This window comes from Chamaea fasciata, unplaced genomic scaffold (genome assembly GCF_029207755.1).
Source record: "Chamaea fasciata isolate MVZ Bird 193981 ecotype frontalis unplaced genomic scaffold, bChaFas1.0.hap1 SCAF_7, whole genome shotgun sequence".
NCBI classification, from domain to species: Eukaryota; Metazoa; Chordata; class Aves; order Passeriformes; family Sylviidae; genus Chamaea; species Chamaea fasciata.
The window spans coordinates 47,268,209-47,293,516 of NW_027094092.1; the positions used below are offsets into that span (position 1 = coordinate 47,268,209).

At 46.3% G+C, this 25,308-nt stretch overlaps 2 protein-coding genes across 2 annotated transcripts in view; one reads left to right on the forward strand and one right to left on the reverse strand.

Moving 5' to 3' along the window:
- The first annotated feature begins 3,337 nt into the window (after positions 1–3,337).
- CHGA (chromogranin A) lies at positions 3,338–16,627 on the forward strand. Its single transcript, XM_066188699.1, has 8 exons — positions 3,338–3,523; positions 3,969–4,015; positions 7,766–7,859; positions 8,284–8,352; positions 10,473–10,571; positions 12,193–12,696; positions 13,141–13,610; positions 16,071–16,627. The coding sequence occupies exons 1-8, from the start codon at positions 3,478–3,480 to the stop codon at positions 16,152–16,154; spliced, it is 1,413 nt and encodes a 470-aa protein (XP_066044796.1). The 5' UTR covers positions 3,338–3,477; the 3' UTR covers positions 16,155–16,627.
- A 2,025-nt stretch (positions 16,628–18,652) lies between these two features.
- ITPK1 (inositol-tetrakisphosphate 1-kinase) overlaps positions 18,653–25,308 on the reverse strand; it is a 143,814-nt gene continuing 137,158 nt past the window's right edge. The window contains exon 11 of the mRNA XM_066188700.1: positions 18,653–25,189. Coding sequence (XP_066044797.1) covers positions 24,867–25,189 — 323 coding nt within the window. The 3' untranslated portion in view covers positions 18,653–24,866. The remainder of the gene's footprint in view (positions 25,190–25,308) is intronic.

Here is a 25,308-nt window from a genome sequence, read left to right on the forward strand (position 1 = left end):
GGAAAATAAATTAATTTCAGGTTGGTGCAAGGACAGTCTAGACTAAAAAAATCAAAGCAAGTCAACATCATTTTGACTCTGACCTGAAAAAGAAGAGCGGACTGCCTTTGAGCAGCACAGATGAGTATTCACAGCAGCAATCTGAAATTTGAAGCTTATTTCTATTTACAGGCTGACAAGCAAGGCTTGTATGAGGGAACTGAGAGGCGAGTGTGACTGACTAAGGTGGGAAAGAAGATGAGGTGTGATGTGGAGGTTTTAATAGACTTTGCTAGTGATTTGCCAATGAGTTTACATTCAGGTTTTTCAGTCAAACAGTTATCAATTGATTTCACACATAAGAAGGTAATTGTGGCCTATTTTTTGATTAGTGTCTTCTTGGTTAGGGTGTGGTATTAGCTGTGCCTTGGCTTCAAACCTTTTTGATATCTTCGTGAAAATGACACTTCCCCTCTTTAAGTGCCTCAGTACCTGGATCTGTTTGAAATGTTTGAAATGCAGTGTCAGTGTTTCCAAGCACAGAAGACGAGTGAATTCTTAACCCAGTTTCAGCCAAGAAATTAGACAACAAAGCACTCAGAGTAACTCACAGACAAACACAAGATCCTTTGGTTTTCTTTCCTGAATTCTGAAATAAAGTAAAAAAATATTTTACTCTTGAGAAGAGCACTTAAGCCACATAATCTCTCAATCAAATGACCTTATGCATAGAAAGATCAAATATCAATATGGCTTTTAGGCTGACACTTGTTCCCTCAGCTCAGAGTATGGATAATGCAACAGTGCTGGGTGGCTGCTTCCATCCACCCAGACATTGCCATCTTCTCAAACCACTTTTGGGCTGGGAAGGCAAGTATCTCTTTGTCCAGCTGCACAAGTTATGTTGGTGACTGCAGGCAGGTCATGGTATATGGCTCTCCACAGTCCCACCACACTTCATGCACAAGAAACTGTGCAGCTATAAGGAAAAGTAGAATTGTTCTCTGTAGACATCAACATCAAGTTTAATAAGGGTGGAAGTGGTCAGAAATGTCCATTTTCACTACCTTGCCACCCACTGAAGATCTACTCCTGTTTTCCATATACTACAACACAAATTACTTTAGAAGCTCACAAACGTGCTCTTCCCTTGGAGTCTGCTTCAGACATTGCCTTTCTCTGAGTGGCAGAATACCTTTCACTTTTTTATTTGATCACGTTTGCTCTTTTGACATGAATCTTTCCCTGGCATGCTTTACTGTGACAGTTCCTAATATAGCTATGCCTAATGAGACAAATTCCAAGAGCAGAGGTACTGATTGCTGGATTAACAGTTTCATATCCACTTTTCTAGAGCAAGAAATACAAAAATTCATCATCCACTACATGCTACTACAGTGGGAGTATGCATGCCATACCTGGAAAGCATTTAGTTTTTCCTTTGCAATGAACTTAATGGATGCAAGACCACACCTTGAGAAACAGAAGAAAAGACAGTAGTTTTGGGCACTACATATCCTGTTAAATTTCTCAAAAAGAGGCCTCAGAGAAGAAAAGGACTTCATGTAAGAAACTGGATTAGAACTGAGATAATTTATTGCCCTAAGATCAGCATTTATACGTAAGCACAAGTAAATATTAACTAGGAAAACATAGCCTGATAAGAAGATCAATATGTTTCTCACTTAGGAATACATAGGAATTTATAAGCTTAATAATGCTCAGCAACTTAAATGCTCTGGTGTATCCTGCATGAGGGAAAGGCCATTGTAAATGGTCCCCATCCCTCCTCCCCAGTAAATAATTCAACAACAGACCCTAAAAAAAAAAAAAAAAAAAAAAAAAAAAGAGAAAAAAAAAGAAAAGTAAACCCCAAAATGAAACAACACACAACAACCAAAAAGAAAGGATACCTCTTATTCCTGGAGGTTCCCCATGAAAAAAGAACTGTCATGGGTGTTCATTTCATAGACTTATGAACATTTAGCCATCCATCACTGCCATCCACAAAGCACTGTTGAGAAGATCAATTTATTTCTATCTTTTCTCTATATTTAACTAGAAAATGCAACTGACAAAGACGACCTTTGATTTTGTATGAATGGTCTTTTACAATCTAAATGTGCCTTTTGAAGCATGCATTTAAATCAAATAGATATTAGAGGACATTTTGGAACACATTTCCATGTGCACCTGGAAAGAGAAAGGGAAAATGATGATGCAGTCTGTACTGCCTAATCTCACAGAAAAGTTCTTGTCATCTTAGACAAGATGACAAGTGATGACCTCATAGATTCTCCTTAATTCCTTGAGTGCAGGACTCCCAGTGAGCAGAGTGAGGCAGGGTGGGGAAGAAAGATGGTGCACTTTCCTGAATTTTGTTTTCTAGTCTAAGTCCCTGCATTTTGTGACCTCTGAAATTGCTTGAGGAATAGAATGGAGTAGTAAAGCTGCTATTCCTAAAGAAACATTGTCCTAAAGAATCATTGGAGTCAATTCAAACAAAATCCAGCTGGCTGACCTGACAGATGCTCCATCCAAACAATAAACAGCCATTTTTTCAAAAGGATGGAAATGCTTGTGACTAAGAGAACTATACAATTCGTTGTTTCCTCTCTCTCCCTTGTCAATGCAAACTGGCAGTCAGGCAATCTTGGTTACTTCAACTTTGGAGTGTATTTGTAATATTTGGAGGGTATTGCTAAAGAGTGTTATAAAACATTGAACAAAGGGTAGCAACCTATTAAAATTTTGCTTGCAGAGTCATAGAGGACAACAGATGCACCAGCCTTTGATCTTTACCCCAAATAATATCCTACTAACAAACCTTTCATCGAACTGCTGGGACTTACCATGTCCATTGGCAAGCCATTTTCATGGTGACCAGTTCCCTGGAGTGGAGGTTTTTAAAAGACATCTAAAAATTTCAGCACCTGTTCTAAACTTCCACACTCAGTGAAAGACAAGGGGGTCCTGAGAGGGCAAAACCGTCTACAGATGGCAGTGCTGGCCGGGACACAGGAGGTGCTTCACGTTTGGCTAGAGGTATGTATAGAGAAGGCACATGTGCAGAGGTGCTGCAGGTTGCCAGTGTCAGGTGAAGTGCTGGAAAAGCGGTATCCTGGAAACACACCTCAGAGCCTTCCGGTGCCTGCAGAGAGTGAGAAGATGGAGCAAGCAGAGCCCGACACCTTTGCACAGGCAGCCGGGGAGGTCGGGGCTCCTCCGACACCCGGCGAGTGATGGAGGCTGATGGGAAGCCTGTGTGCGAGGGGAGGGGGCAGAGGAGGAGGTGGCTTCCTCCTGACGCCATTTCCGAGGGCTGAGATATATAAATGAGCCGGTTGCTGCAGTGCCCCATCTCGGATCCTCAGCCAGGGCACTGGCGTAGATACACACGCTCCGTGCTGGTCTCCTCCCGGCACCTCGCCTGGAGCCCTCACTCCACGGCAGTCTCGCCCTCTGCTCTTTTCTCCCTGCCTCCATCTCGCCAGCACCATGAGCCGGCCAGAACTGCTCGCCGTCCTGCTCCTGGCCGTGCCGGGTAAGTGGGGCTGGGATGGGTCCGTGTGCCCCCGGGTCCCCGGCCCCGCGGCAGCGCTGCCCCCGCCGGCCCCGCTCCGCCCGCGCCTCCAGCACCGTGGACAGGGACGGCCCGAACGCTCCAGCACCGCGGACAGCGGCCGCCGCAAGGTCACTGCCGAGCGCCGCAGGGCCCCTGCCAGCCTGGGCCCCTTCCCTTCCCTTCCCTTCCCTTCCCTTCCCTTCCCTTCCCTTCCCTTCCCTTCCCTTCCCTTCCCTTCCCTTCCCTTCCCTTCCCTTCCCGACGGGCAGAGTGCACACCTCCATCTGCTGCATCCAGGGACCACTTCCATCAGAGGGAGATGCCCCTCTTCTCCACTCCCGTTTTTGCACAATAATGTTTCTCTGCTTGTCTTCCAGATGAGATGAATAACAAGTTCTCTTTTTTTCCTCCCCTTACCTTACAGCCGTCTCCCTTCCTGTGACAAATGACATGAATAAAGGCGACACTAAGGTAAGGACGAGCCTGTAGTGGAAGGGTCAAATGAAGAGAAAGGATGTGATTTTTCACCTCCACCTAGGTGGTTGGTTTTGGGCTGCTCCCACTGAAACACCCAGTAGAAAGTGCCAGGAATTTGCATGAGATCCCTCAAGCAGGACCCATCTCTGCTCCCTTCCTAACAGAAGTTGCCCTTTGTGCATCCACTTTTGGCCAGCCCAGGAAGTCCCTCAGGATGTGACAGAGGGATCAGGCAAGCTTGTTTAGAGAAGAGATGGAGGCTGGGTATAACTCTCCTTAGTCCTCCTACTTTCAGCTTTTCAAAGCTCCCAACAGGAGGTGACTCAAGGGAGAGTGGGGGGAGATGTGATTCAGGAACTGTGTGTATTTGGGGGTGTATACATCTGAGTTTGTATGTGTGCTACTTAAACATGCGTGCTCTGGAAAAATAGGCAACTGGTACTCTCAGCTTGCTAATCCATCCTCAGCTCCTGCTCAGCCTGTCTGGATGGCTACGAGCAGTGCCGGACTTGGCTGACCTCTCCAGCCCTCCTTTACAGGCTTCTGTGCACATATCTGTGTCACACCCTGCAACATTTATAGCTGCACTTCACAAACGTGCACTCCCAACAGCCTTTTGGCACCTAAATGCTTGGATAGGGGAGTTGCCCTATGTGTTTATCTGTCAGACACAACTCCCTGACCTCCCCCCTCTTTCCCATCTTTCATATGAGCTGATCTCTTGGCTTCCTAAATTAAAATTTCTTTGAAAATTCATATTCATACAGGAAAGTCCAGCCTTTTTCCTTTTTTACATCTTGAACGGTTTCATGTTATGAAATCTTCTAGCCACATAATATTTTTCCGCAGGCAGCAGCAGGGGAGGGCACACTGACGCCAGTGTCAGCCACAAGTCTCCATTGCAGGTTACCTGCAGGATGTGTGCCATGAGCAACACCTCGCTGTGTCCTGTGAGATGTGCCTGGGCCTGGAGAGCAGTTGCTTTGTTAAGGCTTTTAGCCTGCTCAGCCCTTGCTGGGACTGAGCCATGAGCTGTGAGACACTGGGTGCCTTCCTCAGGCTGTGTGCTGCTGAGGAAGGGGACTCAGGACAGGCAATGACCCCTTCAACTTTCCATACCAGTGTGGGCATCCTATGGGACAAGCCATTAACCATATGATTTTCCTTGTGAGGTCTATTCCACAGTATCTTCTATGTGTACAAAATGGCACTTCTGTGGCAGACGGTGCAACTCTGTGGAAATGTTTCCACTGAGGAAGGACTTTCTCAAGACTGTCCCCCTTCCTTGGCTATTACACTGACACAGGCTCTAGCTGAGAGCAAAATCAACTTCCCTCTGAATTTGCTGCAATCCAAAGAAGCCATTAAGGCTTTCCTACCTTCACCATCCTCTGGGACACAGCATTTCAGGGAAGGAATTCCTGGTCTTATGGAACAGATTAGGGCAGGGATATCATCACATGAATACAACAAGCACTGCAGCTCTTCCTACACACCATGCTCTGTGCCACCAGCATTTGTGGGTGGCTCAGGGCTGTGCAATGGGTAGTCAGCACCTGCAGGCCTTTCCTGGACAGCTCATCAGACCTTCCTTACGCCAAAGGCTTTCCATAGGGAGCTGAACAAGACCAAAGCATTTACAGTGTCTCTGGTGTTTGCCCACTTTTGTGCTTGAAGGTCACTATTTCTCACTTACAACCATACATTTTAGGAGGGCATAGCCGAGCTCAAATATGGAGAAGTCTGTCCTTGTAAGGGCAAAACCCTTTGGAGATTTCTGTGTAGGGACATTGTGAGCTGCTCTAAAGGATATAGTTACATGCTCATGGTTAGATGATAGCTATGGCAAAATTCCAGTCTGAGTTTCTGCACTGGATTAATTACATTCATTTGGAAAGGATCTCCTCCATTTCCTGATGCAGGCTGTTGTTTCATGACCTTGTGAAGTCTCCCGCTGCAAGACCTCCTCTAACAAAAAGAGAGTGTTGTGGGATGACTGCACTCTCCATTTCATTACCTTACAAAGCTCCTCCACAGAATAGAATGTGTTTCTGTGGTGAGTGATGTATCTCTTTGTGCTCAGACAAAGACCTTACATCAGCTTAGAAGTCTTGAAAAACTTGAATAGAATATTTCATTGAATTGGAGTCTTACTTCTCATGCTGAGAAAGTCTTCACTTCTGAAGCTGCATCAAATACTGCTACAATAAGTGGGTTCAGAGGTTAGAAAACATGAGAGGGTAATATCAGAATCAGGATTTTTTTTCCATTTAAAGATAGAGTGACTCAAAGTCATCTAAAATCACTATTAATGGATCACCTGTGATACAGGAGAATGATACCTGGGAAATTCCCCCCCCCCCTTTTTTTTTTTTAATTTTTCCTGTAGCATTTCTAATCCATTAGGCAATTCCCTCAGACTGTGTAAGGTGTAGAGTTCAGCATTTTATGGCTGTGATATGCAAAAGCAGAATTCTCTGCTTACACAGGGTGCAAATTTGCCCATTCCAACTGTCCACTGAATATATCCAACTGCTTGAATGAACAGCATTGTGGATGACTGGGGACTGCTGACTTGTGTTTAATTTCTACTGCAGCCACAGTGCTCTGCTCCCCTGAGAATGGTACATTGTGAGGGAGGTCAGGGCTCTCAGGGCTGCCTGCTGAAATCATCAGGAGAAAGAGGTTCAGTGAGTGATTTTTTTTGCCTCCAAGGCCTAAATTGTATTATTTTTTTTTCAATTTAGCCTCTCTTTTTTTCCCCCAGGCAATTGTGAGCCCTGCATTCTTCCTAGATTGGTTTATAAATAATCCTTCTTTTGAACTAAGCAGCTGATTCCTATGCTACTAATCAGCACCAGACTGTAGTGAATGCTTCTGTCCTGTGTGATCATTTGGGTCTACATGGCCACACACTAGGGTTTCCAGCAGTGTGTCTTGGCATGGTAAAGATGCCTGCAATCTCAGTGCAGGTGCCAAATTAGATAAATAGCGCTCCTGGTTTTACACCAACAAAAAGGGCTGCTGGAAAGGGTGGGCCCAGAGTTCATCCTGTCTGAGAAGCTGTGTCAGAACTTCTTGGCTTTCAGATGACCTGCCATCATGTAGAGCTCTTCCAGTCTATAATAGATGGCTTGAACACTCAAAGCACATGGTCAAACACTTCTCCAGAGTGTCTTGTCCTTTCTAGGGTTGAAAGCAATATTTCTCATCTGTGTTTGAAACTAGTTTGCCTCACCTCACCTTCTATGCCTGGCTTCAATCTAAGTATGATGTCTTTCCCAGGGTTTGAAGAGCTTTCAAGCTTTCAGGGTCATTTATTGAACAGCTATGGCCGTATTTTGCTCTCTACAACCTCTCACTGAGTCCTTTTATGAGATGCAGATTGAGATATATTGACTTTAAAGAGGATGATTTTGGATTTTCTGCGTATATATTCAGATACCCTTTAGTCTCCAGATGTGCTGAGGCTCTGGGATGGTCTGAAGCTGTGCAATCCTCAGCTGAATTGTGTCTCATGTGGAAGAAGCTCTTTCCATCATCACATGTAATTTGCTCACCTCTCAGTTGCAGGAGGTACCTTCTGTTCCTGCGTTAGGGAAAACAAGAACTGAACATTCAGTTCTGACTTGACCAGAAAAGCAAGAAGATCTGTGCCATCATCTGCTGTACTTTAGCCTTGGTAACAAGTAGGAACAAAAGACAAAACCCAGTTCTTAAATATGTATTTTTGTCTCTTTCTAGGTGATGAAGTGCATTGTAGAGGTCATCTCTGATACTTTGTCTAAGCCAAACCCCCTGCCGATCAGTGAGGAATGCCTAGAAACTCTTCGAGGAGGTACTGCCTCAGACTTAAGGCTGGGTATCAGCAAAAGCAAATCTGGCAAGTAGGGGCTGGTCCTGCCCTGACCAACTGAGCTCTGGCCTCTGGACCCATGTCAAGGGGTCCCTGACACATTCACCTTCCTCGTCCTCTGGGCTGTACTGGGCCCCAGGAGAAGGGATGGAGCCACTGCTTGTCCCACGCCATGCCTTGTGCTAGCACGGTGGCCACGGGAGTGCTGGGTGACATCAAACTGCCTGGTTTTCATGGGATCTTCCTGTCCGTCTTAATCACATGGTTGAGATGGGAGAGCAAATCAGGCCGAGGGAAAGAAAAGACCAAATGAAGAAGGAAAGGCATTTGGGGTTCTATTTCATTTCCCAGGGTTGGGGGAAGGTTTGTTTTGATTACTTGCTGTACTAAGTCTCCCCTGTTGCAGATGAACGAATTATTTCTATCCTTCGCCACCAAAACTTATTGAAGGAACTTCAGGAAATTGCTGCTCAAGGTACAGTGCTACTATATTTTTTGGGGAATGTAACTATGGGGAAGATTGCTTTCTTCTGTCATAGTCCCTTACAGAGTTTTATTGCTTGTTTGGTTGTTTTTGCTTTTTGTTTTTTTGGGGTTTTTTTTTAATATTAATTTGAGATCATATAAATATGCCCTAGGAAATGTAGTTCCAAGATTTTCAGCAAAGACTGTGTGAGTGGGGACAGGAATTTTGTTTGTGATAACTCCAACATGCATCTGATAATTTCAATAGCTATCAATGTAACTTGGTGGTTACATTGAGGTGGGAGAACTCGAAAAGGAAACACTGTAATTTAATTCAACAAATAATCACCTCCTCCCAAACTAGAATGAAAGGCAAGAAAACCTCCGCTGTCTATGCTGCTGGAGTCTAGCGCTAAACCCAGGTGTGGCAGCAGGGAAGCCCCACTGAACAGTGAGCAAGACTTGCACCTAAAAGACCCCAGTAAAAATATTCTTGAGCTAGTGGGTATTTTTTGGTGGCTTCCTTAACTCAAATGCAAGTTTCTTTGGTTTGGAGAGGTGCAGGCCACTCACCACTGGTCAATGTGGGAGCAGCAGCAGCACCATGGAGCTGTGCCAAGGGGTGTTGAGGGAAAAAAGGGACATTCTCAAATGTCCAGTTGTGTAGAGCTGATGTGCAGATCCCAGCCAAGGCTACTTCAGAGCTAGTCCAGATCCCTCTGTCTGGGTGAGGCTGCAACAGGGCTCTCCCCAGGCTGCAGGGAGAGTACCTCCTGGCCTTCCCTACTCCTTCTCCCTGGGGTAACCAGGGGGCAACTGGGCATCACCACAGAGACAATGACTAGGGCATCCCTGTGCCCTGTGTGACAAGTCTGCCAGAGATGGCTGGAAGGCAGTGCCACCAGAATGCTTTCAGAGCAAGGAAGCCACAGAGACAACAGGGAGAAGGGAGAGGAAAAATTCAGGAAGTCAGAGTTGGGAAAGAGTCTCATGCAACTCCCAAAACCATATGTTAGTGACTGCCCAAATGGTGGAGGGGCCAGATGCTCAGTGATCTCAGCTGGGCTCCATGGATGCTCTGGTGATCCAGAAGAAAGAAGACATGGTCTCTTCAGTATGCTGGGATGTGGCTGCCCAGACACACCAGGAATTTGAGGAGGAGCACTCAGGCAGGCTATGCCACTTAGCATGAAGTCCATGAGAAGGAACTCGTTTCATGGAGGTGCACCTTGCTCCACTCTTTCCTCAGCCTGAGCCCATCACATCACTTTGTCCCAGGGTAACATGAGATCCAATCTACAGATCACAGAGACTGGGGGTGGAACTGTCTTGTAGACCGAGGCAAAAGCAAGGGTGTTAATCTTGGTGTCCTCTGTGCTGGTGCAGCTGGTTCTGCCCAGGCTGGAGAGCCCATACCATTCAGTTCTGGGCTAGAAAGGACTGGGCTGGCAGCACTGGCTCTTGCCCTTGCATTAAGGCATAGAAGCAGGGCATGAGCTGGGTTAGACAGGACTTGTTTGGCTTGCAGATCCCACTGCTGGTTGTCAGGACAGCTGCAGCCTGACCTCCAGTTCATGCTGCCTTCAGGCACCTCTCTCCAGGGTGTTGTATTTTTCCAGCAGGCTCAATAATCCCAGACCTCAGGTGTTGGAGCCCCAGACTACCCTTGCAGTAGGAATGAATTCTGCTTCTTCCTCCCAGCACCCAGGGGAGAGGGGCCTCCCACAACCAGGCTAGTGGATGCAGGAGCTCTCAGTGCTCACCTCAACAGAGGTGCGTAGGCAGAATCTGGCAGGAGGCAATTTTTATCCTTCAATAGTCTAGTGATGAAGTCTTTTGTTGCCCTCAGTGTGCTGCAGTTCAGCACCTCTTATTCCCTAGAACTCCATCAATATTAGTTTTCCTGGCAACCCTGCTTCTCTATTTAGAGACCATTTTCTATCCTGCAGATGATGTTTTTGATTGTGGTTTTGTTACTGCGGACATTCCCTCCAGTCTCACTCCTCTCAGCTCCCAGGTAGATTTTTCCACTGTAGCAAATATAAAGGGCACAGAACTATTTTCCTACCACTACTTTCTGAAATACAGAAAGGACTGTGGCCTTTCCCTACTTTTTGTTACTTGACACAGGTGCCAATGAGAGAACTCAGCAGCAGAAGAAAAATAGCGGCTTTGAAGATGAACTTTCTGAAGTCCTTGAAAGTCAGAATGACAAGAACAAGCAGAGAGGTCAGTGTCAGCCTCCACCCCCGGGAAATCCAGGTCAGGCTGTAAACAAGGATCTTCTTTCAAACAGCCTTGATATGTCCATCTGCTTCTCTTTTAGGCATCTTCTTTGATGCTGCTGCTGACACACACAAGCAACCTGGTGTTTGCTTTTTTATTACCAGCTCAAACAACACATAGTTTCTGAGCTATAGTAACTGGTGATGGTCAAGTTACCAAAGTGATACTGACTTTTCCACCCCACTGCTGACACTTTCACTGACTTATAACACTTCAAATGAGTCGCAGCCAGGGAAACCTGCACTGAAGGAGTCAGTGATACAGGCAAGGATGATCTGGGTTTTCGCCTGTCACTCTTGTTTCCAGGTATCTAAGATACTAAGTAATGAGTCTCTGAAGGGAAAATTGAAATACACACAGTACACATACCCACACAAAACACCCATATCTTGGAAAGATCACCTTCAGCTGGGATTTCCCCTTGTCAGCATTTCTCTGACCTAACTAAAGACAGGCAGTTTAGCAGAAAGGAGGGGCTGGCACCTTCCCTTTTCCTGGTCAGGAAGACACAGTGACAGTGTGGGGTGATGTGACTCCTGGTCCGGCAGCAGCTGGGCGCCAACAGAGGGTCTCAAGCAGCTCTGGGGCACATGGCTGACCCACAGCAGCGCAGTACTTCTGTGCCACCAGTCCAAAACTGCTCAGAGCAATGAGGAGTGACACCCCTAGGGGCTGCTGCTGCTGCAGCCAGCACCACCAAAATCCAACAGGTAGGATGGTGGCACTGCATCTCCCTACTGCCAAGACACACCTGAAACTCTTGCTCTGGCAGCATGGAGATGGAGGAAGATGAAGTGAACATGAAATGTGGCACATGGGCCATCCAGACCCACTGACAGTCTGGTGACACCAGTACAGTGTCACTGGTGGCCACCAGCCTTGTGTGACCAGCTCTCTGCATCCCCTCATCCTGGCACACTCATCATCCCTCCTTGGGGCTGCGCTTAGTTTTCCATATCTGTCTGGCTTTTAAACTCCCATATTTTCTTTTGCAAAGTGTTTTCTCTGGCTAATAGTGTTAAAAGAGGCCAGTCTCCCTTGAGCAAGAGCAAATACTCAGCCCACATTAAGCTCCTGCTGAATAGTTCCTTTGCAGAAACAGAGACACCCCTCCTCCCTCCAGCACCCTGTGAAAAGGGCTGGCTGCCTCTTCAGCCTGGTGGGAGAAATAAGGATGTGATGTGAGTGCAGCACTCAGAGCAGAGAGAGCTGTGCAAGTGCCATATTACTCTCCTAAATAATTTCATTTTACATGCAGTCTGCTTTCATGCAGGGTGAGTTCGTGGCTGGCATCTCAAGAGATGGTGATGAGGACTGTGCTGCAGCAAAACACTTCAGCATATGTTTAACTTCAGCCTGGCAAGTCTCTCCAGGTGCACAGGCACCAGAGAGAACACTGCCTTGCTTGAATGCAAACATATGCTGAAGTGACTTGCAAAAGGATCCACGGGCTGGTTAAGCAGATTGCTGAGTGGGGCTGAAGCTCCCTAAGAAATGCTTGGCCTTTGCTGGTTGTGAAATGAGCTCTCAGCAGAGGTGTTTCTTTTTGTTTCTCCCTCTGTAGATGCAGCAGGGGAGCACCTTGAAGAGGAGCAGCCCACAGGGTCCCTGGCTGAGCTGGCGGCACAGAAGCCCCAGCAAGATGAAGACTCAAGAGAGGAGGGCAAAAACAGCCTAGAGGAGAGCGAACCAAGGCCACAGGATACCGACCTTGTCGAGAAAGAGCATTGGGAGGAAGCTGAGAGCAATGACATCAGGGATACAGAGGATAACCATCGAAACAAAGTTTTGGACAACCACATTGGCAAAACTTTTAGTGAGGATGAGCAGCAGCAGCAAGGGGATGAAGAGGAGGAGCCCAGAGGCTCCAGGGACAGCCTGGAGCTTGAGGATGAGGGAGAAGAGCCATCCAGGCAGGGCCAGGAGCACAGCAAGGAGGTAGCAGGGGAGCGTGTGGAGCGGGAGGATGATGGAGATGAAGCTGCAGAGGAGGACCCTACAGAAGCAGAGAGGTCACTTGATTTGGCTGAGGAGGACGAGGAGGCTGAGGAGATGCAGGGAGGTGACAGTACGTATCCCAGATTGCACTGATACCTTCCTGGGGTGAGCTGAGAGCACTGAGACAGATGGGTTAGAGGCTTCAAAGCCAAAAAGTTGAGGCAGGTGCTTACTGGATTTACAGAAACACACCGGCCAGCAGCCACCCAGACCCACCACAAACATCTGACATGGGCCCTTGCACAGCAGGTAACACAGGCCCTGCAGCTGCCTCGCTGCTCATAGCTCCTGGGGACAACTAATTCATCTTCCCTGAGCTTCCTGCAGGGGTTTTGACTGCTGCCTTCAAGCCCCATTACTGACATGGCAATGTGAGAGTGGGTATTTCCAGAACCTTGGGAAAGCAAGCCTAAGTGAAGAAATACATTTGGCATCACCACTGAAGGCTCAGTTCAAAGGTGGACCTTAAACAGGTTAACAGTTGTGTTCACTGCTTTGTTTAATGCTCTTTCAGATAACGACGATGAGCTGGGATTTGGAAAAGATGTGCGGAGCTCTGAAGAGGAGGAAGAAGAGGAGGAGGAAGAGCAACCCCGGGCACTGAGAGGAGGAAGGCATCGCCTGGAGGATGAGGGGATGCAGAGAGAAGAGGACACCTTTCAGCACAAGGATTCCAAAAGTGATGAGACGGAGGAGGAGTCCTCCAGGGAATGGGAAGACACCAAGAGGTGGAACAAAATGGATGAGCTGGCCAAGCAGCTGACATCAAGGAAGCGCATGGAGGAAAATGATAGTGAGGAAGACCCAGACAGGTCCATGAAAAAGACATTTAGGTCCCGCAAGTATGCCTTCAGTAGTCCCGAGGAAGGTGTGAGAAGGTCATGGAAGCGTCACTCGAAGGAGGACAGCAGTGAAGGTTTTCCACTCGCTCCTATGCCTGAAGAAAAGAAGGATGAGGAAGGCAGCGCTAATAGGAGAACAGAGGTTGGTGTACATAGGCTTAAGAATAAATCCCACCCAGTTATCCAAACTATGCTTGGATATGTGGATGGTATACTGGCATTAATGCAGCCAGAAGTGGTCCTCTGTGACATTAGGTTGATGCTGAGTGAACTTCTAGTCATTCGGCCTCAGGTATTATTGAAGTTTGCACTTGGTTGCACCTTTGGTTTTTATCCTTGTTCTAGTAATTAGTGCAAAAGCATACCCTGCCCCCCAGAGTCATGTCTCCAGTGACAGGACTTCTGTACTGGCCTGTGCTGGACAAAGTGACCAGAGCTATAATTGGAGCCTAGGATCCTTGTGTCCCAAAGCCCTTCCAAGCCAAAAGGAATGCTTTCGTTGTCTCAGGGATGGAGTGAATAACGTCAGACCTCCAACAGAGGTAAATCAGGAGTATAGCTGTGGTGAGAGACCTGAGGCATTGGAGTGGAAATGGTTGACAGATACAGAAGTACATCTGAGTCAGGCTTCCAAAGTGAGAGATCTCCTTCCCTGATACCTTGTGTGATGCTAGGTAATAGCTCAGCATGTCCCCAGCAGCCAGGAACTGCTGGTGGGTTCATCTTTGTGCTGAGGCCCAGCTCCAGACAGAGTTGATTTGGGATAATGCAGGGGACTGGGCAGTGGGGCTGGGCTTGGGCTCTGTGGGCCTGGGACAGGCCATGATTGTGTGCCTGGGAATACACTGGGGCAGCAGGTGAGTGAAGCCAGTTGGCTCTCTTGCCTCCAAAACACCCCTCCTGCCTCAGTTATACACCAAACCATCAGCCAAAAATTGCCCATCAGCATCTCCTCCCGTGAGAGCATCTCCAGTAGTGTTGGCTCAAAGCAAAGCCAATGTCTCAGTTCCAAACAGGGATGCAGTGGGGTGGGCTGTCCCATCTGCCTCCCACCACTGTCTGCTCACATCCCACATCTCTCCCCCAGGGATGCTGCTCCCCACCTGCCCCTGCAAGTGTCTTTGGGCTGCACCTTTTCTGCATGGTGGCAGACTCAGTTTCCAAATGGGGATTGGGAAAGAGGTTGCTGATGCTGCAAAACTGTTGTGTTTACAGCTGCAACAAGACTTTTTTGTTTGGTCGGCTTTTTAAACCAAATCAAGGCCTCTGGGAGTCAGTGAAGAAGGCCAGGCATGCAGCAGTGTGGGAAGGCACAGGTTCTGGGTGCTGTCCTGCCCCCTCCTTTCATTTTTGGGTCACGGGGCTGTGTGGATTGGGCAGTGAGACTAGCCCACTGGGTACAGATGAGGGCTGAGAAAGCTCTCCCCTGGACTTTTCAGTCAGATGCATCATCCTCCAGCAAGGTGAGCCTCAGGCAGCTGCTCCCTAACCCACTTCAAACTAAATGGAACAGCTGTTTGGGCACCCTGGGTACTTGCAGGCACCCTACTGTAGCCAGAGCTTTCCCAGGGGCTGATCCAAGGTCCCAGTAGAGGGGCAGGGTGACTTTTTTCCCTAACCAGGAAAATAGCTCAGGAAGAAAAAAAAAAACACCTTATCTTAACATACTTCCTTTTCTCACATCAGCCACGTGCTCAGTGGCTCGGTGTCAGCCTGTGGTTGGCAGTTGCTGAAGGCAGCAGCAGGGCTTTTCTCCCTCCACACAGGAGAGGGGCTGTCACCTTGGCCCTACCAGTGGGAAAGGGTACAGCATCAAGTTTGCTCACACAGAGCGTGCTGCTGCTGCACTGAATGCAGAGAGCCCAGGTGACCACAGCTGTGAGGGACAGGCAGGGCTGGGGCTGGCAGTGAGGCAGGGCCAGCTGGATATGACCTGAGTTCAGGCAAAGCCATGCAGTCAGGTATCCGAGTACCTGTCCTCAATAAAGCAGCTGCAGGTGACAGCACAGATACACACAAGAGCGGGTACAGAAAGACCACTAAGTGATGGGCAGCTTGAGCCTTTGAACTGATGGCTTCTTCAGTCACTATTTTCCACTATGAGGAAAAGTATCTTCTGCTAGTGGAGGTGCAAGCGAAGACCCAGGGCAGGGTGGGGAGAGGGAACACCGCCATCCACTGCACGGGCAGGGCACATGCTGCACTTCCCGCAGGTGGCAGGCAGCAGTGCCCATCCTGACACCGCTGACTCAGTGCTGGCACCCAGAGCTGCTCGGCAGTCTGCCCCGGCTCCCCAGCAGCCATCTCCCTCCAACCCCGTGCTCTGCAGGCACAGCCCCGTTGGGGGCCGCCCTGTCTGGCGGGGGACGGGGGAAGGAGGGCAGCTGCATGTCTTGTCCCCATCATTAGCAGGAGTAGTTAAACATCAGGGCAGAAGTATTCTGTCTTGTGCACACTCGTCTGTCCAGAGGGACAAATGCAGGCTGAAGGGATGGGGCAGGACAAGGCTGTGCTCGTCAGCCGCAGGCAAGGCTCTCTGTAGCTCTGGGGGGCGAGGGCTGCCCACCGGTGGCCACTGACACGTCCTGTGTTTTTGCTGCAGGACCAGGAGCTGGAGAGCCTGGCTGCCATCGAGGCTGAGCTGGAGCGCGTCGCCCACAAGCTGCACGAGCTGAGGCGAGGCTGAGGGCGCCAGCGCTCCCTGCGCCGGCGAAAGCGGCGCCGCCCTCCTCCCTCCCACCGCGTGTTCATTTCCCGATCTAAGAGCAATTCAGCCGAGCAAAAGCACCGTGCCTAGGAACCGACCTCGCTAGCGCCCAGGCCTGCCTCCCTCGCCATAGTGTTGTGCCCATCGCCGCTGCCTCACCTCATGCTCCTCTCTCCACACGGATGCCCACACGCCCGGCAGGGTGCCCGTGGGTGTGAAGTGCAACCTACATGTGTGTTTTCTGTCTGGGTGGGGTTTTCTCCCTCTTTTTTTTAAAAAGACAGGACAGCTTTCTAGAAAGTTCTTTCACCGGTAGTTTCACTGGGTAAAAAACTGCAATAACTTGTTATCTTTTGATTAAAAGCTGAGAACTCTGACTGTAATATATTCTATATAAAAGATTTATCTAAGGAAAAATAAAACTGCAGTGGATTCCTTCCTTTGTTTTGGCAGCTTCAGTGTCAGTTGTCAGCACGCTGCAGGGCCTGCGCAGTCGCACAAAGAGTGGGGGAACGGAGGGCTCCCCTCACCACAGACACACCGTGATGGTGCTTCCCTCCTTCCCTGGGCTCCAGCGCTGCTGCCCCCAGGGGCCTGGCATCGAGGACGCTTCCCTGTGGTCCCAAGCACTGTGGGGCTCTCCCTGCCCCCCCGCGGGCCGCTGGAGCCGCACTGCTCAGCCCCGGCACTGCCTGTCCCGAGTGCTTCCGTGAGACTTGGGTCACATCTGAGGCTCATCGATGAGCACAGAGAGAACGCGGTAAAAAGTTTAAACACTGAGGCAATACTTGACCGAGTCAAGCCATGTGGACAACACAGGAGTAGATTAGAAAGAAGTAACAAATAGGCTAGTCAGGAAGAGAATTACCAGTCTGTCCTCCCCAGAGGTGAAGGGCCATCCTGAGGAGATGCCCCTCCTGTGCACTGGCTCACGGGAGCCATGGTGGGTGGCCAGCTGGCACTGTGCTTACAGGCAGAACCTTTCCATCCTTTGGGCTTCAGACCACAGGGCAGCTGGAGGAACAAGGGGTGCCTGGGTAAGGGAAGCTGGCCCCAAAATCTCTGAGCACTGATCATATTTTAGATGTTCTGTCTGCATTTGCAGGAGAGGGAAAGATCCACCCGCTGCCAGGGCTGTTTTCCAGACCCCCCAGTCTGAAGCTCAGTTCTCTCCCATCACCTGCAGCGCACAGAACAGCTGAGGTGCTCAGGGAATGGCTACCAGGCTTTAAACTCAACTTACTTCCTTATTCTGCAAAACCCTCAGTGCTGTTGGCCCGTGGAGTGCAGTACATGGGGGTGGGTGTGTGGGGTTCCCTGGTGCAGGAGGTGCGTGGTGCCCAGAGCTGTACCTCACCCACAGGATGAACTTCCCCAGGGAGGGCCAGGAGCTGCTGAGTGGGCACTGCCCTCGCCCCCAGCCCTGGGCAGCCACTCAATGGCAAGAGAAGGTGTTGAGGCCAAGGTACAGCCCAAAAGCCGCCCTGGCACAGGGCACAACCCAGGACAAGGCACTGGGCAAGAGCCTGGCTGGGGAAAGTGCACTGCAGCAAGTTTTGAGCCTTTCAGCTCTATCCTGAGGAGATCATACTCTCTTTAACCTCAGGGAAACATGGAGGAACCAAAGTGAAACCAAAGGTATTGCACAGAAACAGTACTAAAATGTCAATTAGGGAGTTACTACACCTGGAGAAATCACATTATACATATTGATATTCACCTAAACTTGAATATTTTTAATCTGAATATTGTATATTGTAAATATATTGTATTTATAGCTGGAACAGCTTTCCTAGGGAAGTGGTCAGCATTAAGCCTGACAGAGTTCAAGAAGCATTTGGACAATGCTCTCAGGCACATGGTGATTCTTGGGGTGTCCTGTGCAGGGCCAGGGGTTGGACTTGCTGATCCTGATGGGTCCCCCCCAACTTGACATATTCCATGATTTAGTTTCTCCTTTTTTTTGAGAGTCTCTGCCAGTAGCAGCACCCATACAACTCCTTGCAAACTCAGGCCTACATATAACAATAAATTCACAGAAACTCTCAGACCCCCACCACACCTTTACCAAAAGAAACAAAAAATCCCCACTTAACAAAAAAACCAACCCCAAACCCAAGAAACCAAACAACCCCCACAGAAATGCAGCCACATCCAAAGGAGTTAGACAAGGGTTTTTTTTTTTTTTTCCACAAAGGATGGCAGCAGCAGACAGAAATAGTCCATACCTGACACAAAATCTACAAGGAAAAATAATGTTACTTGATGCAGTCTTTAATTGGATATTCAAGTAATCACAAATATTTGGGACGCAAGGACTTTTTTCAGATGGAAAGCTGGTGTTCAAGGCCTGAGTGTGGGGCTGCAAACAACTGCACTCGGAAAGGCTGTGAACACTGAATTCCCATGAAAATAGGCCTCCCCCAATGAGCTGCTCACCTTGCTGCCCTATCCACTCAGAAAGAGGAAGCAAACTATAACTTGTTATAAGGCATTTATTTTCATTATGTGTTGGAAAGGGACAATCCTCTCTTCAAAACAATTACAGAGATAATGCCACAATACCTACTGCATATTGCTTTACTGTTGAAACCAAAACATTGTCCAAAACAGGTGCTTGGCAAACAAAAAGAAAATTAATATATTACCATTGAAATCAATGCTGTTAGATGAAAGCACCATCTCCATTGTCTGATCTGATCAGTCATGCAATTGAAGATGCCAAATAGTAAATATTTTGGGTTTTACAGTAAGCCACAATCTTTCAAGGGTTTATATAATTCTATACAAATTTAAGTACAAAATGGGAATTATGTTTCAGAAGTCATAGTGAACCAGGCTGAAGCGAATCACAAGACACACTTGTTAACACTGTACAGCTGGATTTGAACACAGATACCAATGAACTTGCTAAACTGAGCACACGCACACAATGGTCCCCGAGACTCAGCCATGCTTGGGTGGGAAGCCATGCTGGAGACTGAAGGACAATATCCAACACTATTCACACCCAGAGGGCCAATTCTCTCACAACTGTTTGGATCCCAAGGAATTGTTGTTACTTCCATTTTAAGAACGACAGTGTTTTTAGTATGTGGTTGTCACAAGGGTATACACAAGCTGTATCAAATACTGAATCAGAAATAAATAATAAAAGATACATCTAACACATCTTTTATTTTTAAATTTTTTTACAGCACTGACTTTACAAGAGGATAAACAACTCATTTTTAGGGGTTGCTAACATCTGAAACAAAGAAGTCACTATTTTATACTCAACATATTCTCAACATTTTAATAACTTTATATATGTATATATGACTTTTCACACAAAAAAAAAGTTAAAATAATTTATATCTAAAACTACTGTGTAAAGAATGAAGGAGGAAATAAAATGTGGGTTTCTTTAAAAATGCTGGAAGAGGAAGACCTGATTTTCATGAACTCCATTTGCTGTTTTCATCTATTTCTGGAGTTTCAAGAGATTTCCTGGCCATCAACAAAAACTTCCCAACACATCGGGAGCCCTCTGCAAACTCATGACATGCTGGGTAAGGTCACCTGCTAATGATCTGCTATCATCACCCCAAGCGGATTCAGCGTAAGAATGATGGAGAGGAAGAAAACATGGCCCCAGATTGCTATTAAAAACCACAGAGTGGAAGTCTGGACAACTGGTATCATGATGTCCACTGGCCAGGATTTTACTCCCAAGCCCCACCCTCCTTGCCCTCCTTCTGCATCACAGATAAAGGAAGTTTTTCTCTCAATGGATTTTTTTTTTTTTCCACAAGAAAGCTGCCCCAAGAGCAGGGTGGACCAGACCCCAAGACCCACCTGCACACACAGAGCAAAAACAATTCCCTTTGCTTGCTACAAATGCTACTGTGCTTGTGTTGCTGAGGAATCACTCCAACATCGCCATTTATGCCTACATCCTCCCAAACTTCAACCACCTCAAGTAACTTTTGTGGCTATGTAAATGTGACAGAATCCATGGAGGATATGAAACCCATCCAGTCAAAAGCTCAAGTGCTGATGGCCTGGATCCACATAGGGTAAACAGTGAAAGGAAAGGTAGTAAAAATGTAGAAAGTACTTTTCTGGAGGTTACATTCCTCTGAAATAGATATTAAAGCAATATTACAAATAAAATCAGCAATGTGATCTGCAATGGCATGTCCATTTTTCTATGAAAGCAAGAGATTATATTAAAGGAAATATTTCAATCTACACAAAGCATTTTCACATATTCCTAATTACAAAACACACACCATAAAGTAATTGTATACTGAATACAGAAATCAATACATCTCTTACTAAAAAAGAGAGAGGGGAAAAAATTAGCAGGGTAATGCAAGTGAACTCCCACAAGTGTGTGCATGGGGAGACTGCTATAAACTCAGACTGTTCACTAAAAAAACCAAAATCCAAGATTTTCTGCACAGCTGTGTAAGGCAAGGCTACAAGCTAGTGTGGAAAAGCCTGACTCACATGTCACTACTGCCATGCAAAGACTTGAGGAAATCAGTGTTAGTCTAGGAACTGAGAAGTCTGGATTTTTAAATTGGAATTAAACTACAAGAGCATTTTTCTTGTTTTGCTCTTTTTTGCCAAGCAGTTCAAACACCTCTGATCCCATCTATTCTGTTGCCTTTGGACTGTGTTCTGCCTCTACTATCTAACCATTACTTCACCTGGTTGTTCCCTGGCTGGATACTGCCCACAGTTAATCTAGAAAACTTGAGGCTTTATCTTGGGCAATTCTCATTACCTCCTGATGCCTCTGGGTTGGGTTCTTAGCTTGTAATCATCTACAATGAGAACAAATTAAACTGGTAGATAGAATTCTGTCTGTGCAATGTGCTGCAGACCTCATCTGCAGAAACATTCCCACATGGACAATGGAGATCTTTAAAGAGCTTTAACACTGTAACAGTCTGAATAGTAATAATGAATCTATCCTACCTACCAACCAGCCCAGCTGATCAGCTCCTCAGCTGATCAGCTCCTTAGCACAAAGGTTGCACAGCCAGACACTTCAACCAAAGGCAAAAGAACACTGGCCCAGTGGTTCTGCATTACACAAACCACAAGTGCCAGCACCGATGCTGACGGCTTGGTTGCATTTCTGCAGTTGGCTTTCACATAATGATCAGATGTTCTGGCACAGGCTACAATGTGAGGCACAATGCGGCCAAGTCAGCTAGAGGGGGAAGAGGATGACTTTACATCACAGGCGGCAGTAACACCACTCGAGTTCTCTTCAACAGGGAAATAGATCTTCACCTATTGAAGCTAATTAGATAATTACAGTGGAAACCAGAGTCTCATCTCCACCATGCTGATACAAAACCTGGAGAAATTCCAATCAAGCTAATGGTATTCTTGTGGATTTCAAACAGTGAAGCAGGCCAGTAATAAATCCCTAAAAAGCTAACTGGTGACCATGTAATTTTAGTACAATTGCTCCCATCAGCACAGTAACAGCTATGTCTCTGAAAACACAGAAAAAACTTTTTCTAACCCACAATAAAAAGAATTCAAACAGACATTATGGAAAATCTCAGATTGTCTGCAATTTTAAGAGCAAGGGCATTCTGGTATGGTCTAATGTTACTACACTCCTCTACTTTTACAAAGAAAGACAAGACTACAGAATATTAACTAACTTACTGTGAAGCTTATCTTAAATCGAAACTATCCTGAACTTACCAAATGAGGCAGCAATTCAGAAAGCACTTTAGCACAAGCTTAATAACATACTCATGCTCAAATGTTTTGCAAGAACGTAATTCTATGTCTGGATACTTGGTAATTTACAATTTTGGCTTTTACAAATTGGTCTCCCAATTTGCCCCTGTGATTTAGCAACATTCTAGTACACAAGCCATTACCTTAATTTCTTCAAGAAAATATAGTAGTACAGCAAATGCATGGTAATTTATGTCAAAACTCTATTGTAATGCCACATCACAACAGGTACCTGCATAACTGCACCTGGGAAATTAAAGTGATACTGATACATTCGATAAATAAAAAATAAATTACAGACTATGGGAAAAATGTCACTGATCACACCAATGACCTAAACTTGTTTTCTAGTTACTGCCAAGGTCTGGAGTAATATTTAAATATAGTATTTCTGCAAGCATTCAGAGAATTACAAAATAAACTTCTAACAATCATTTGTAAACAATTTTAAAATGCACAATTATATTTCAGTAGTTTATTTTGGAGAAAAAAAGCAGTGCAAAATAGGCCAACCAAAATTCAGAAGGCAGCCAGGAAAATAAAATTCTTATTTGATGTTCTAACTAGGAAACAGCATACAGACATTTCCATTGGATCCAACACTCAGATTCATGTAAACATACTTAGTTTGAAAGGTCTTGAGTTAGTTACCCGGTTCTAACATCATTGCTTCATCCCCACCACCCAGTAAAGAAACAAAACCCAAAAAACCAAAAAAAGCCCAAGCCATTGTAATAAAAGGGAACAATAGGCAAGTCTACAAACACTCCACCAGCTGGTTACAAGAAAGTACCATACAAAAATATGCACTGGCAAGTTCCTTCCTGAGGGCATCTTTTGTTACACATGTAACATAAAAACACTTTTTATTTTAAACAAATAAAAACAAACCCCAAACTATAGGTGTCAATTTTATTTTAGTCATGGCTTTACAAAAGGTTTGGTCTATCAGGAATACTTTTATAAACCCTTACCTATGTACATCTGACTCACTCACACCACAGCCATCCAAGACCTGCGAGCTGCAGACAACACGGGATCCAGCAGCCTCAAAGCATACAAGGGTTATGAAGCGTGCCCAGCTCAGAACTGATCTGCAACACTTGAGGAAGTTGGCTGTGCTTATGTGCACCCTGGGATCTGACTGATACCACACTCATAAGGTTCTTCCAGTCCCTATAGAAATATTTTAAAGTTAGTAATCCCTCTAGAGGTGGAATCATCTTCTATTGTGTAAATCATCCAGAAAAATTCAATGCTGGCTACAGGAAATTCCCAAGAACAGCTTTTTGGAAGAAGACCAATCTCTACAGAAGAAGACCAAAGCCTACAGAAAAAGCATTGTTTACATAAAAGAACTGCTACATAACACTCTTCAAAACTTTTTCCCCTCTAGGACTGGTACCATCAGGTAGGGCGGTGACATCCTTTGCACAGTTTAATCCTCTCTCCATGATCTGCCTGAGCTTTAAGTTCTAGACCCTTTCCTTTTGAGCAGCCATCTAACACATGATACTAATCAAACTGGTATTAAATGCTGCAGTGACAGATGCTTTATGAACATGTGCTATAGAAAAGACAGAAATTCCTGTATTTGCAAGCTAGGAGTTTAATTAAGGAAATTTTAGGGCTAATAAGGGGAAGAGAAGGCCACTTCTTCTAACAAAATAGTGTTTCTGTTCTTAGCACTTGGATATTTCCAATATAGTGTTCAGAACTGGCAAAAGTTGCAGGAATTCTCAAGGGCAGAAGATACTGCCATACTAGAAGATATCTCAAGAGATACAAATTGGCTGTGCTGTAGTTTACAGATAGTATAAAGCACTGTTGTAAATTACCATATGGCCTCGCCTGGCAGCTTGCAACAAAGTAACGGGGTCTCCAAGCTAGAGCGATCCTGTACTTCTACCCTGTATGAAGGTACACAATTTTGTTTATATTTTACAGAAAAAAAATGCACAACGGAGTGGATCTGTGGAAGGCAGCGACTCTGTTACCCCTCAGGATATGCAGATCAAGTGTGCTGCTCCAAGGAAAATGCACAGGTCTGCCAGCCTTTTCCCAGAGTCCTCACATGTGCAATGGAGGGAGAATTAAACTCCCTGCTAAGAGACGAGCTGCTTCCATTAACTCTTCTAGGATTTCAGCACAAGCAGACAATTGAAAGCATGTTATTTAATCTACTAAATGACTCAACCTAAATACTGGCACCCTCTCTGGATGAAACGTGTTGCTGTTGGCAAATGTGGTTAGAAGCCAATTTGAGTGAAGCAATGAGGCCTGGGGGGACAACTGCCAAGCTGGAACAGGGGTGGTCACCTTGGTTCTGTGCCCAGGCTGCTCTGTCCTACTCAAAGTGCAGTGGCTTCACAGCAAGCTACCTGCCAACATCACGACTGGTCAACGATTCAAGAGATTTGGTTAGTGATACTGAAGTTGTCTTAGCTTTCTTATGCAATGGCCTACCTGCAAAAAAGAGGAATGGGGAGTTTTTTTAGGCAAAAAAATCTCTAGCACTGTTACATTCAGACACTGCATTTCAACATTATTATCTTCTTGATACCATGAGGTCCGATTTTAAAATGCTGGTCACCAGTGATTACAAAGAACAATAGAAATGAAAGAGCAACCCTCCCACAATGAAAGGACTAGTGTTTAAAACACGTGTGTGTAAACTCACTACAGATTTGCAACTGGAATCTGATGAAATGGATCAGATGGATCACTTTCTCGCTCTTCCCCTTTCAGTCCGTTTCATCAGCAAATTAGGTTAAATCAAATGGAAAGTTTTTTTATTTTGCTTTTTTTGTGTCGTGTTTTATGTTGGGTTTTTTCCCCCCCTTTTTTTTTTGTCAATTGTATTGTTAAAGCCTGATCTGGTTGTGGGACCACAATTTGTATCCCTGGGGCTTTTTCTCAGTCCATGGAATTGGCAAGTTATTGAGAAGAAGCTTTTGTTGCCAACGTAGCAACGCAGTGCTGCTGGAAGCTGGGGGACACTGCCGAGTTGCAGCCAAGTCTCTGGTGTTGCAGTTTAACTGAGCTGTTGGTCTCGCTCTCCACAATCCAGGAGGAGTCTTTTCCCATGACGCTGAGACAGCCTGTGCTAGCACAGCATATCCGCTCGTCCATGATCCCACCGCTCTGCTCTGCCAGGAGCTTGCTGCAGTTTAGCTGGGTCACCTCAGGTACCTGACCCTGTAGGACAGCAGCTATGTGGTTAAGCAGATCTGTGAAAAATTCGGAAACGCCCTCATAACCTGAAGAGAGAAAAAATGAAGGAGAGAAAAAAAGGCAATTAAGTAGTTTCCTTAGGTTCTTTGAATAGCTTCTTTTAACAGTTTGTTTCTTGGGGTGTCCTTGCCCTCCAGTGACCATA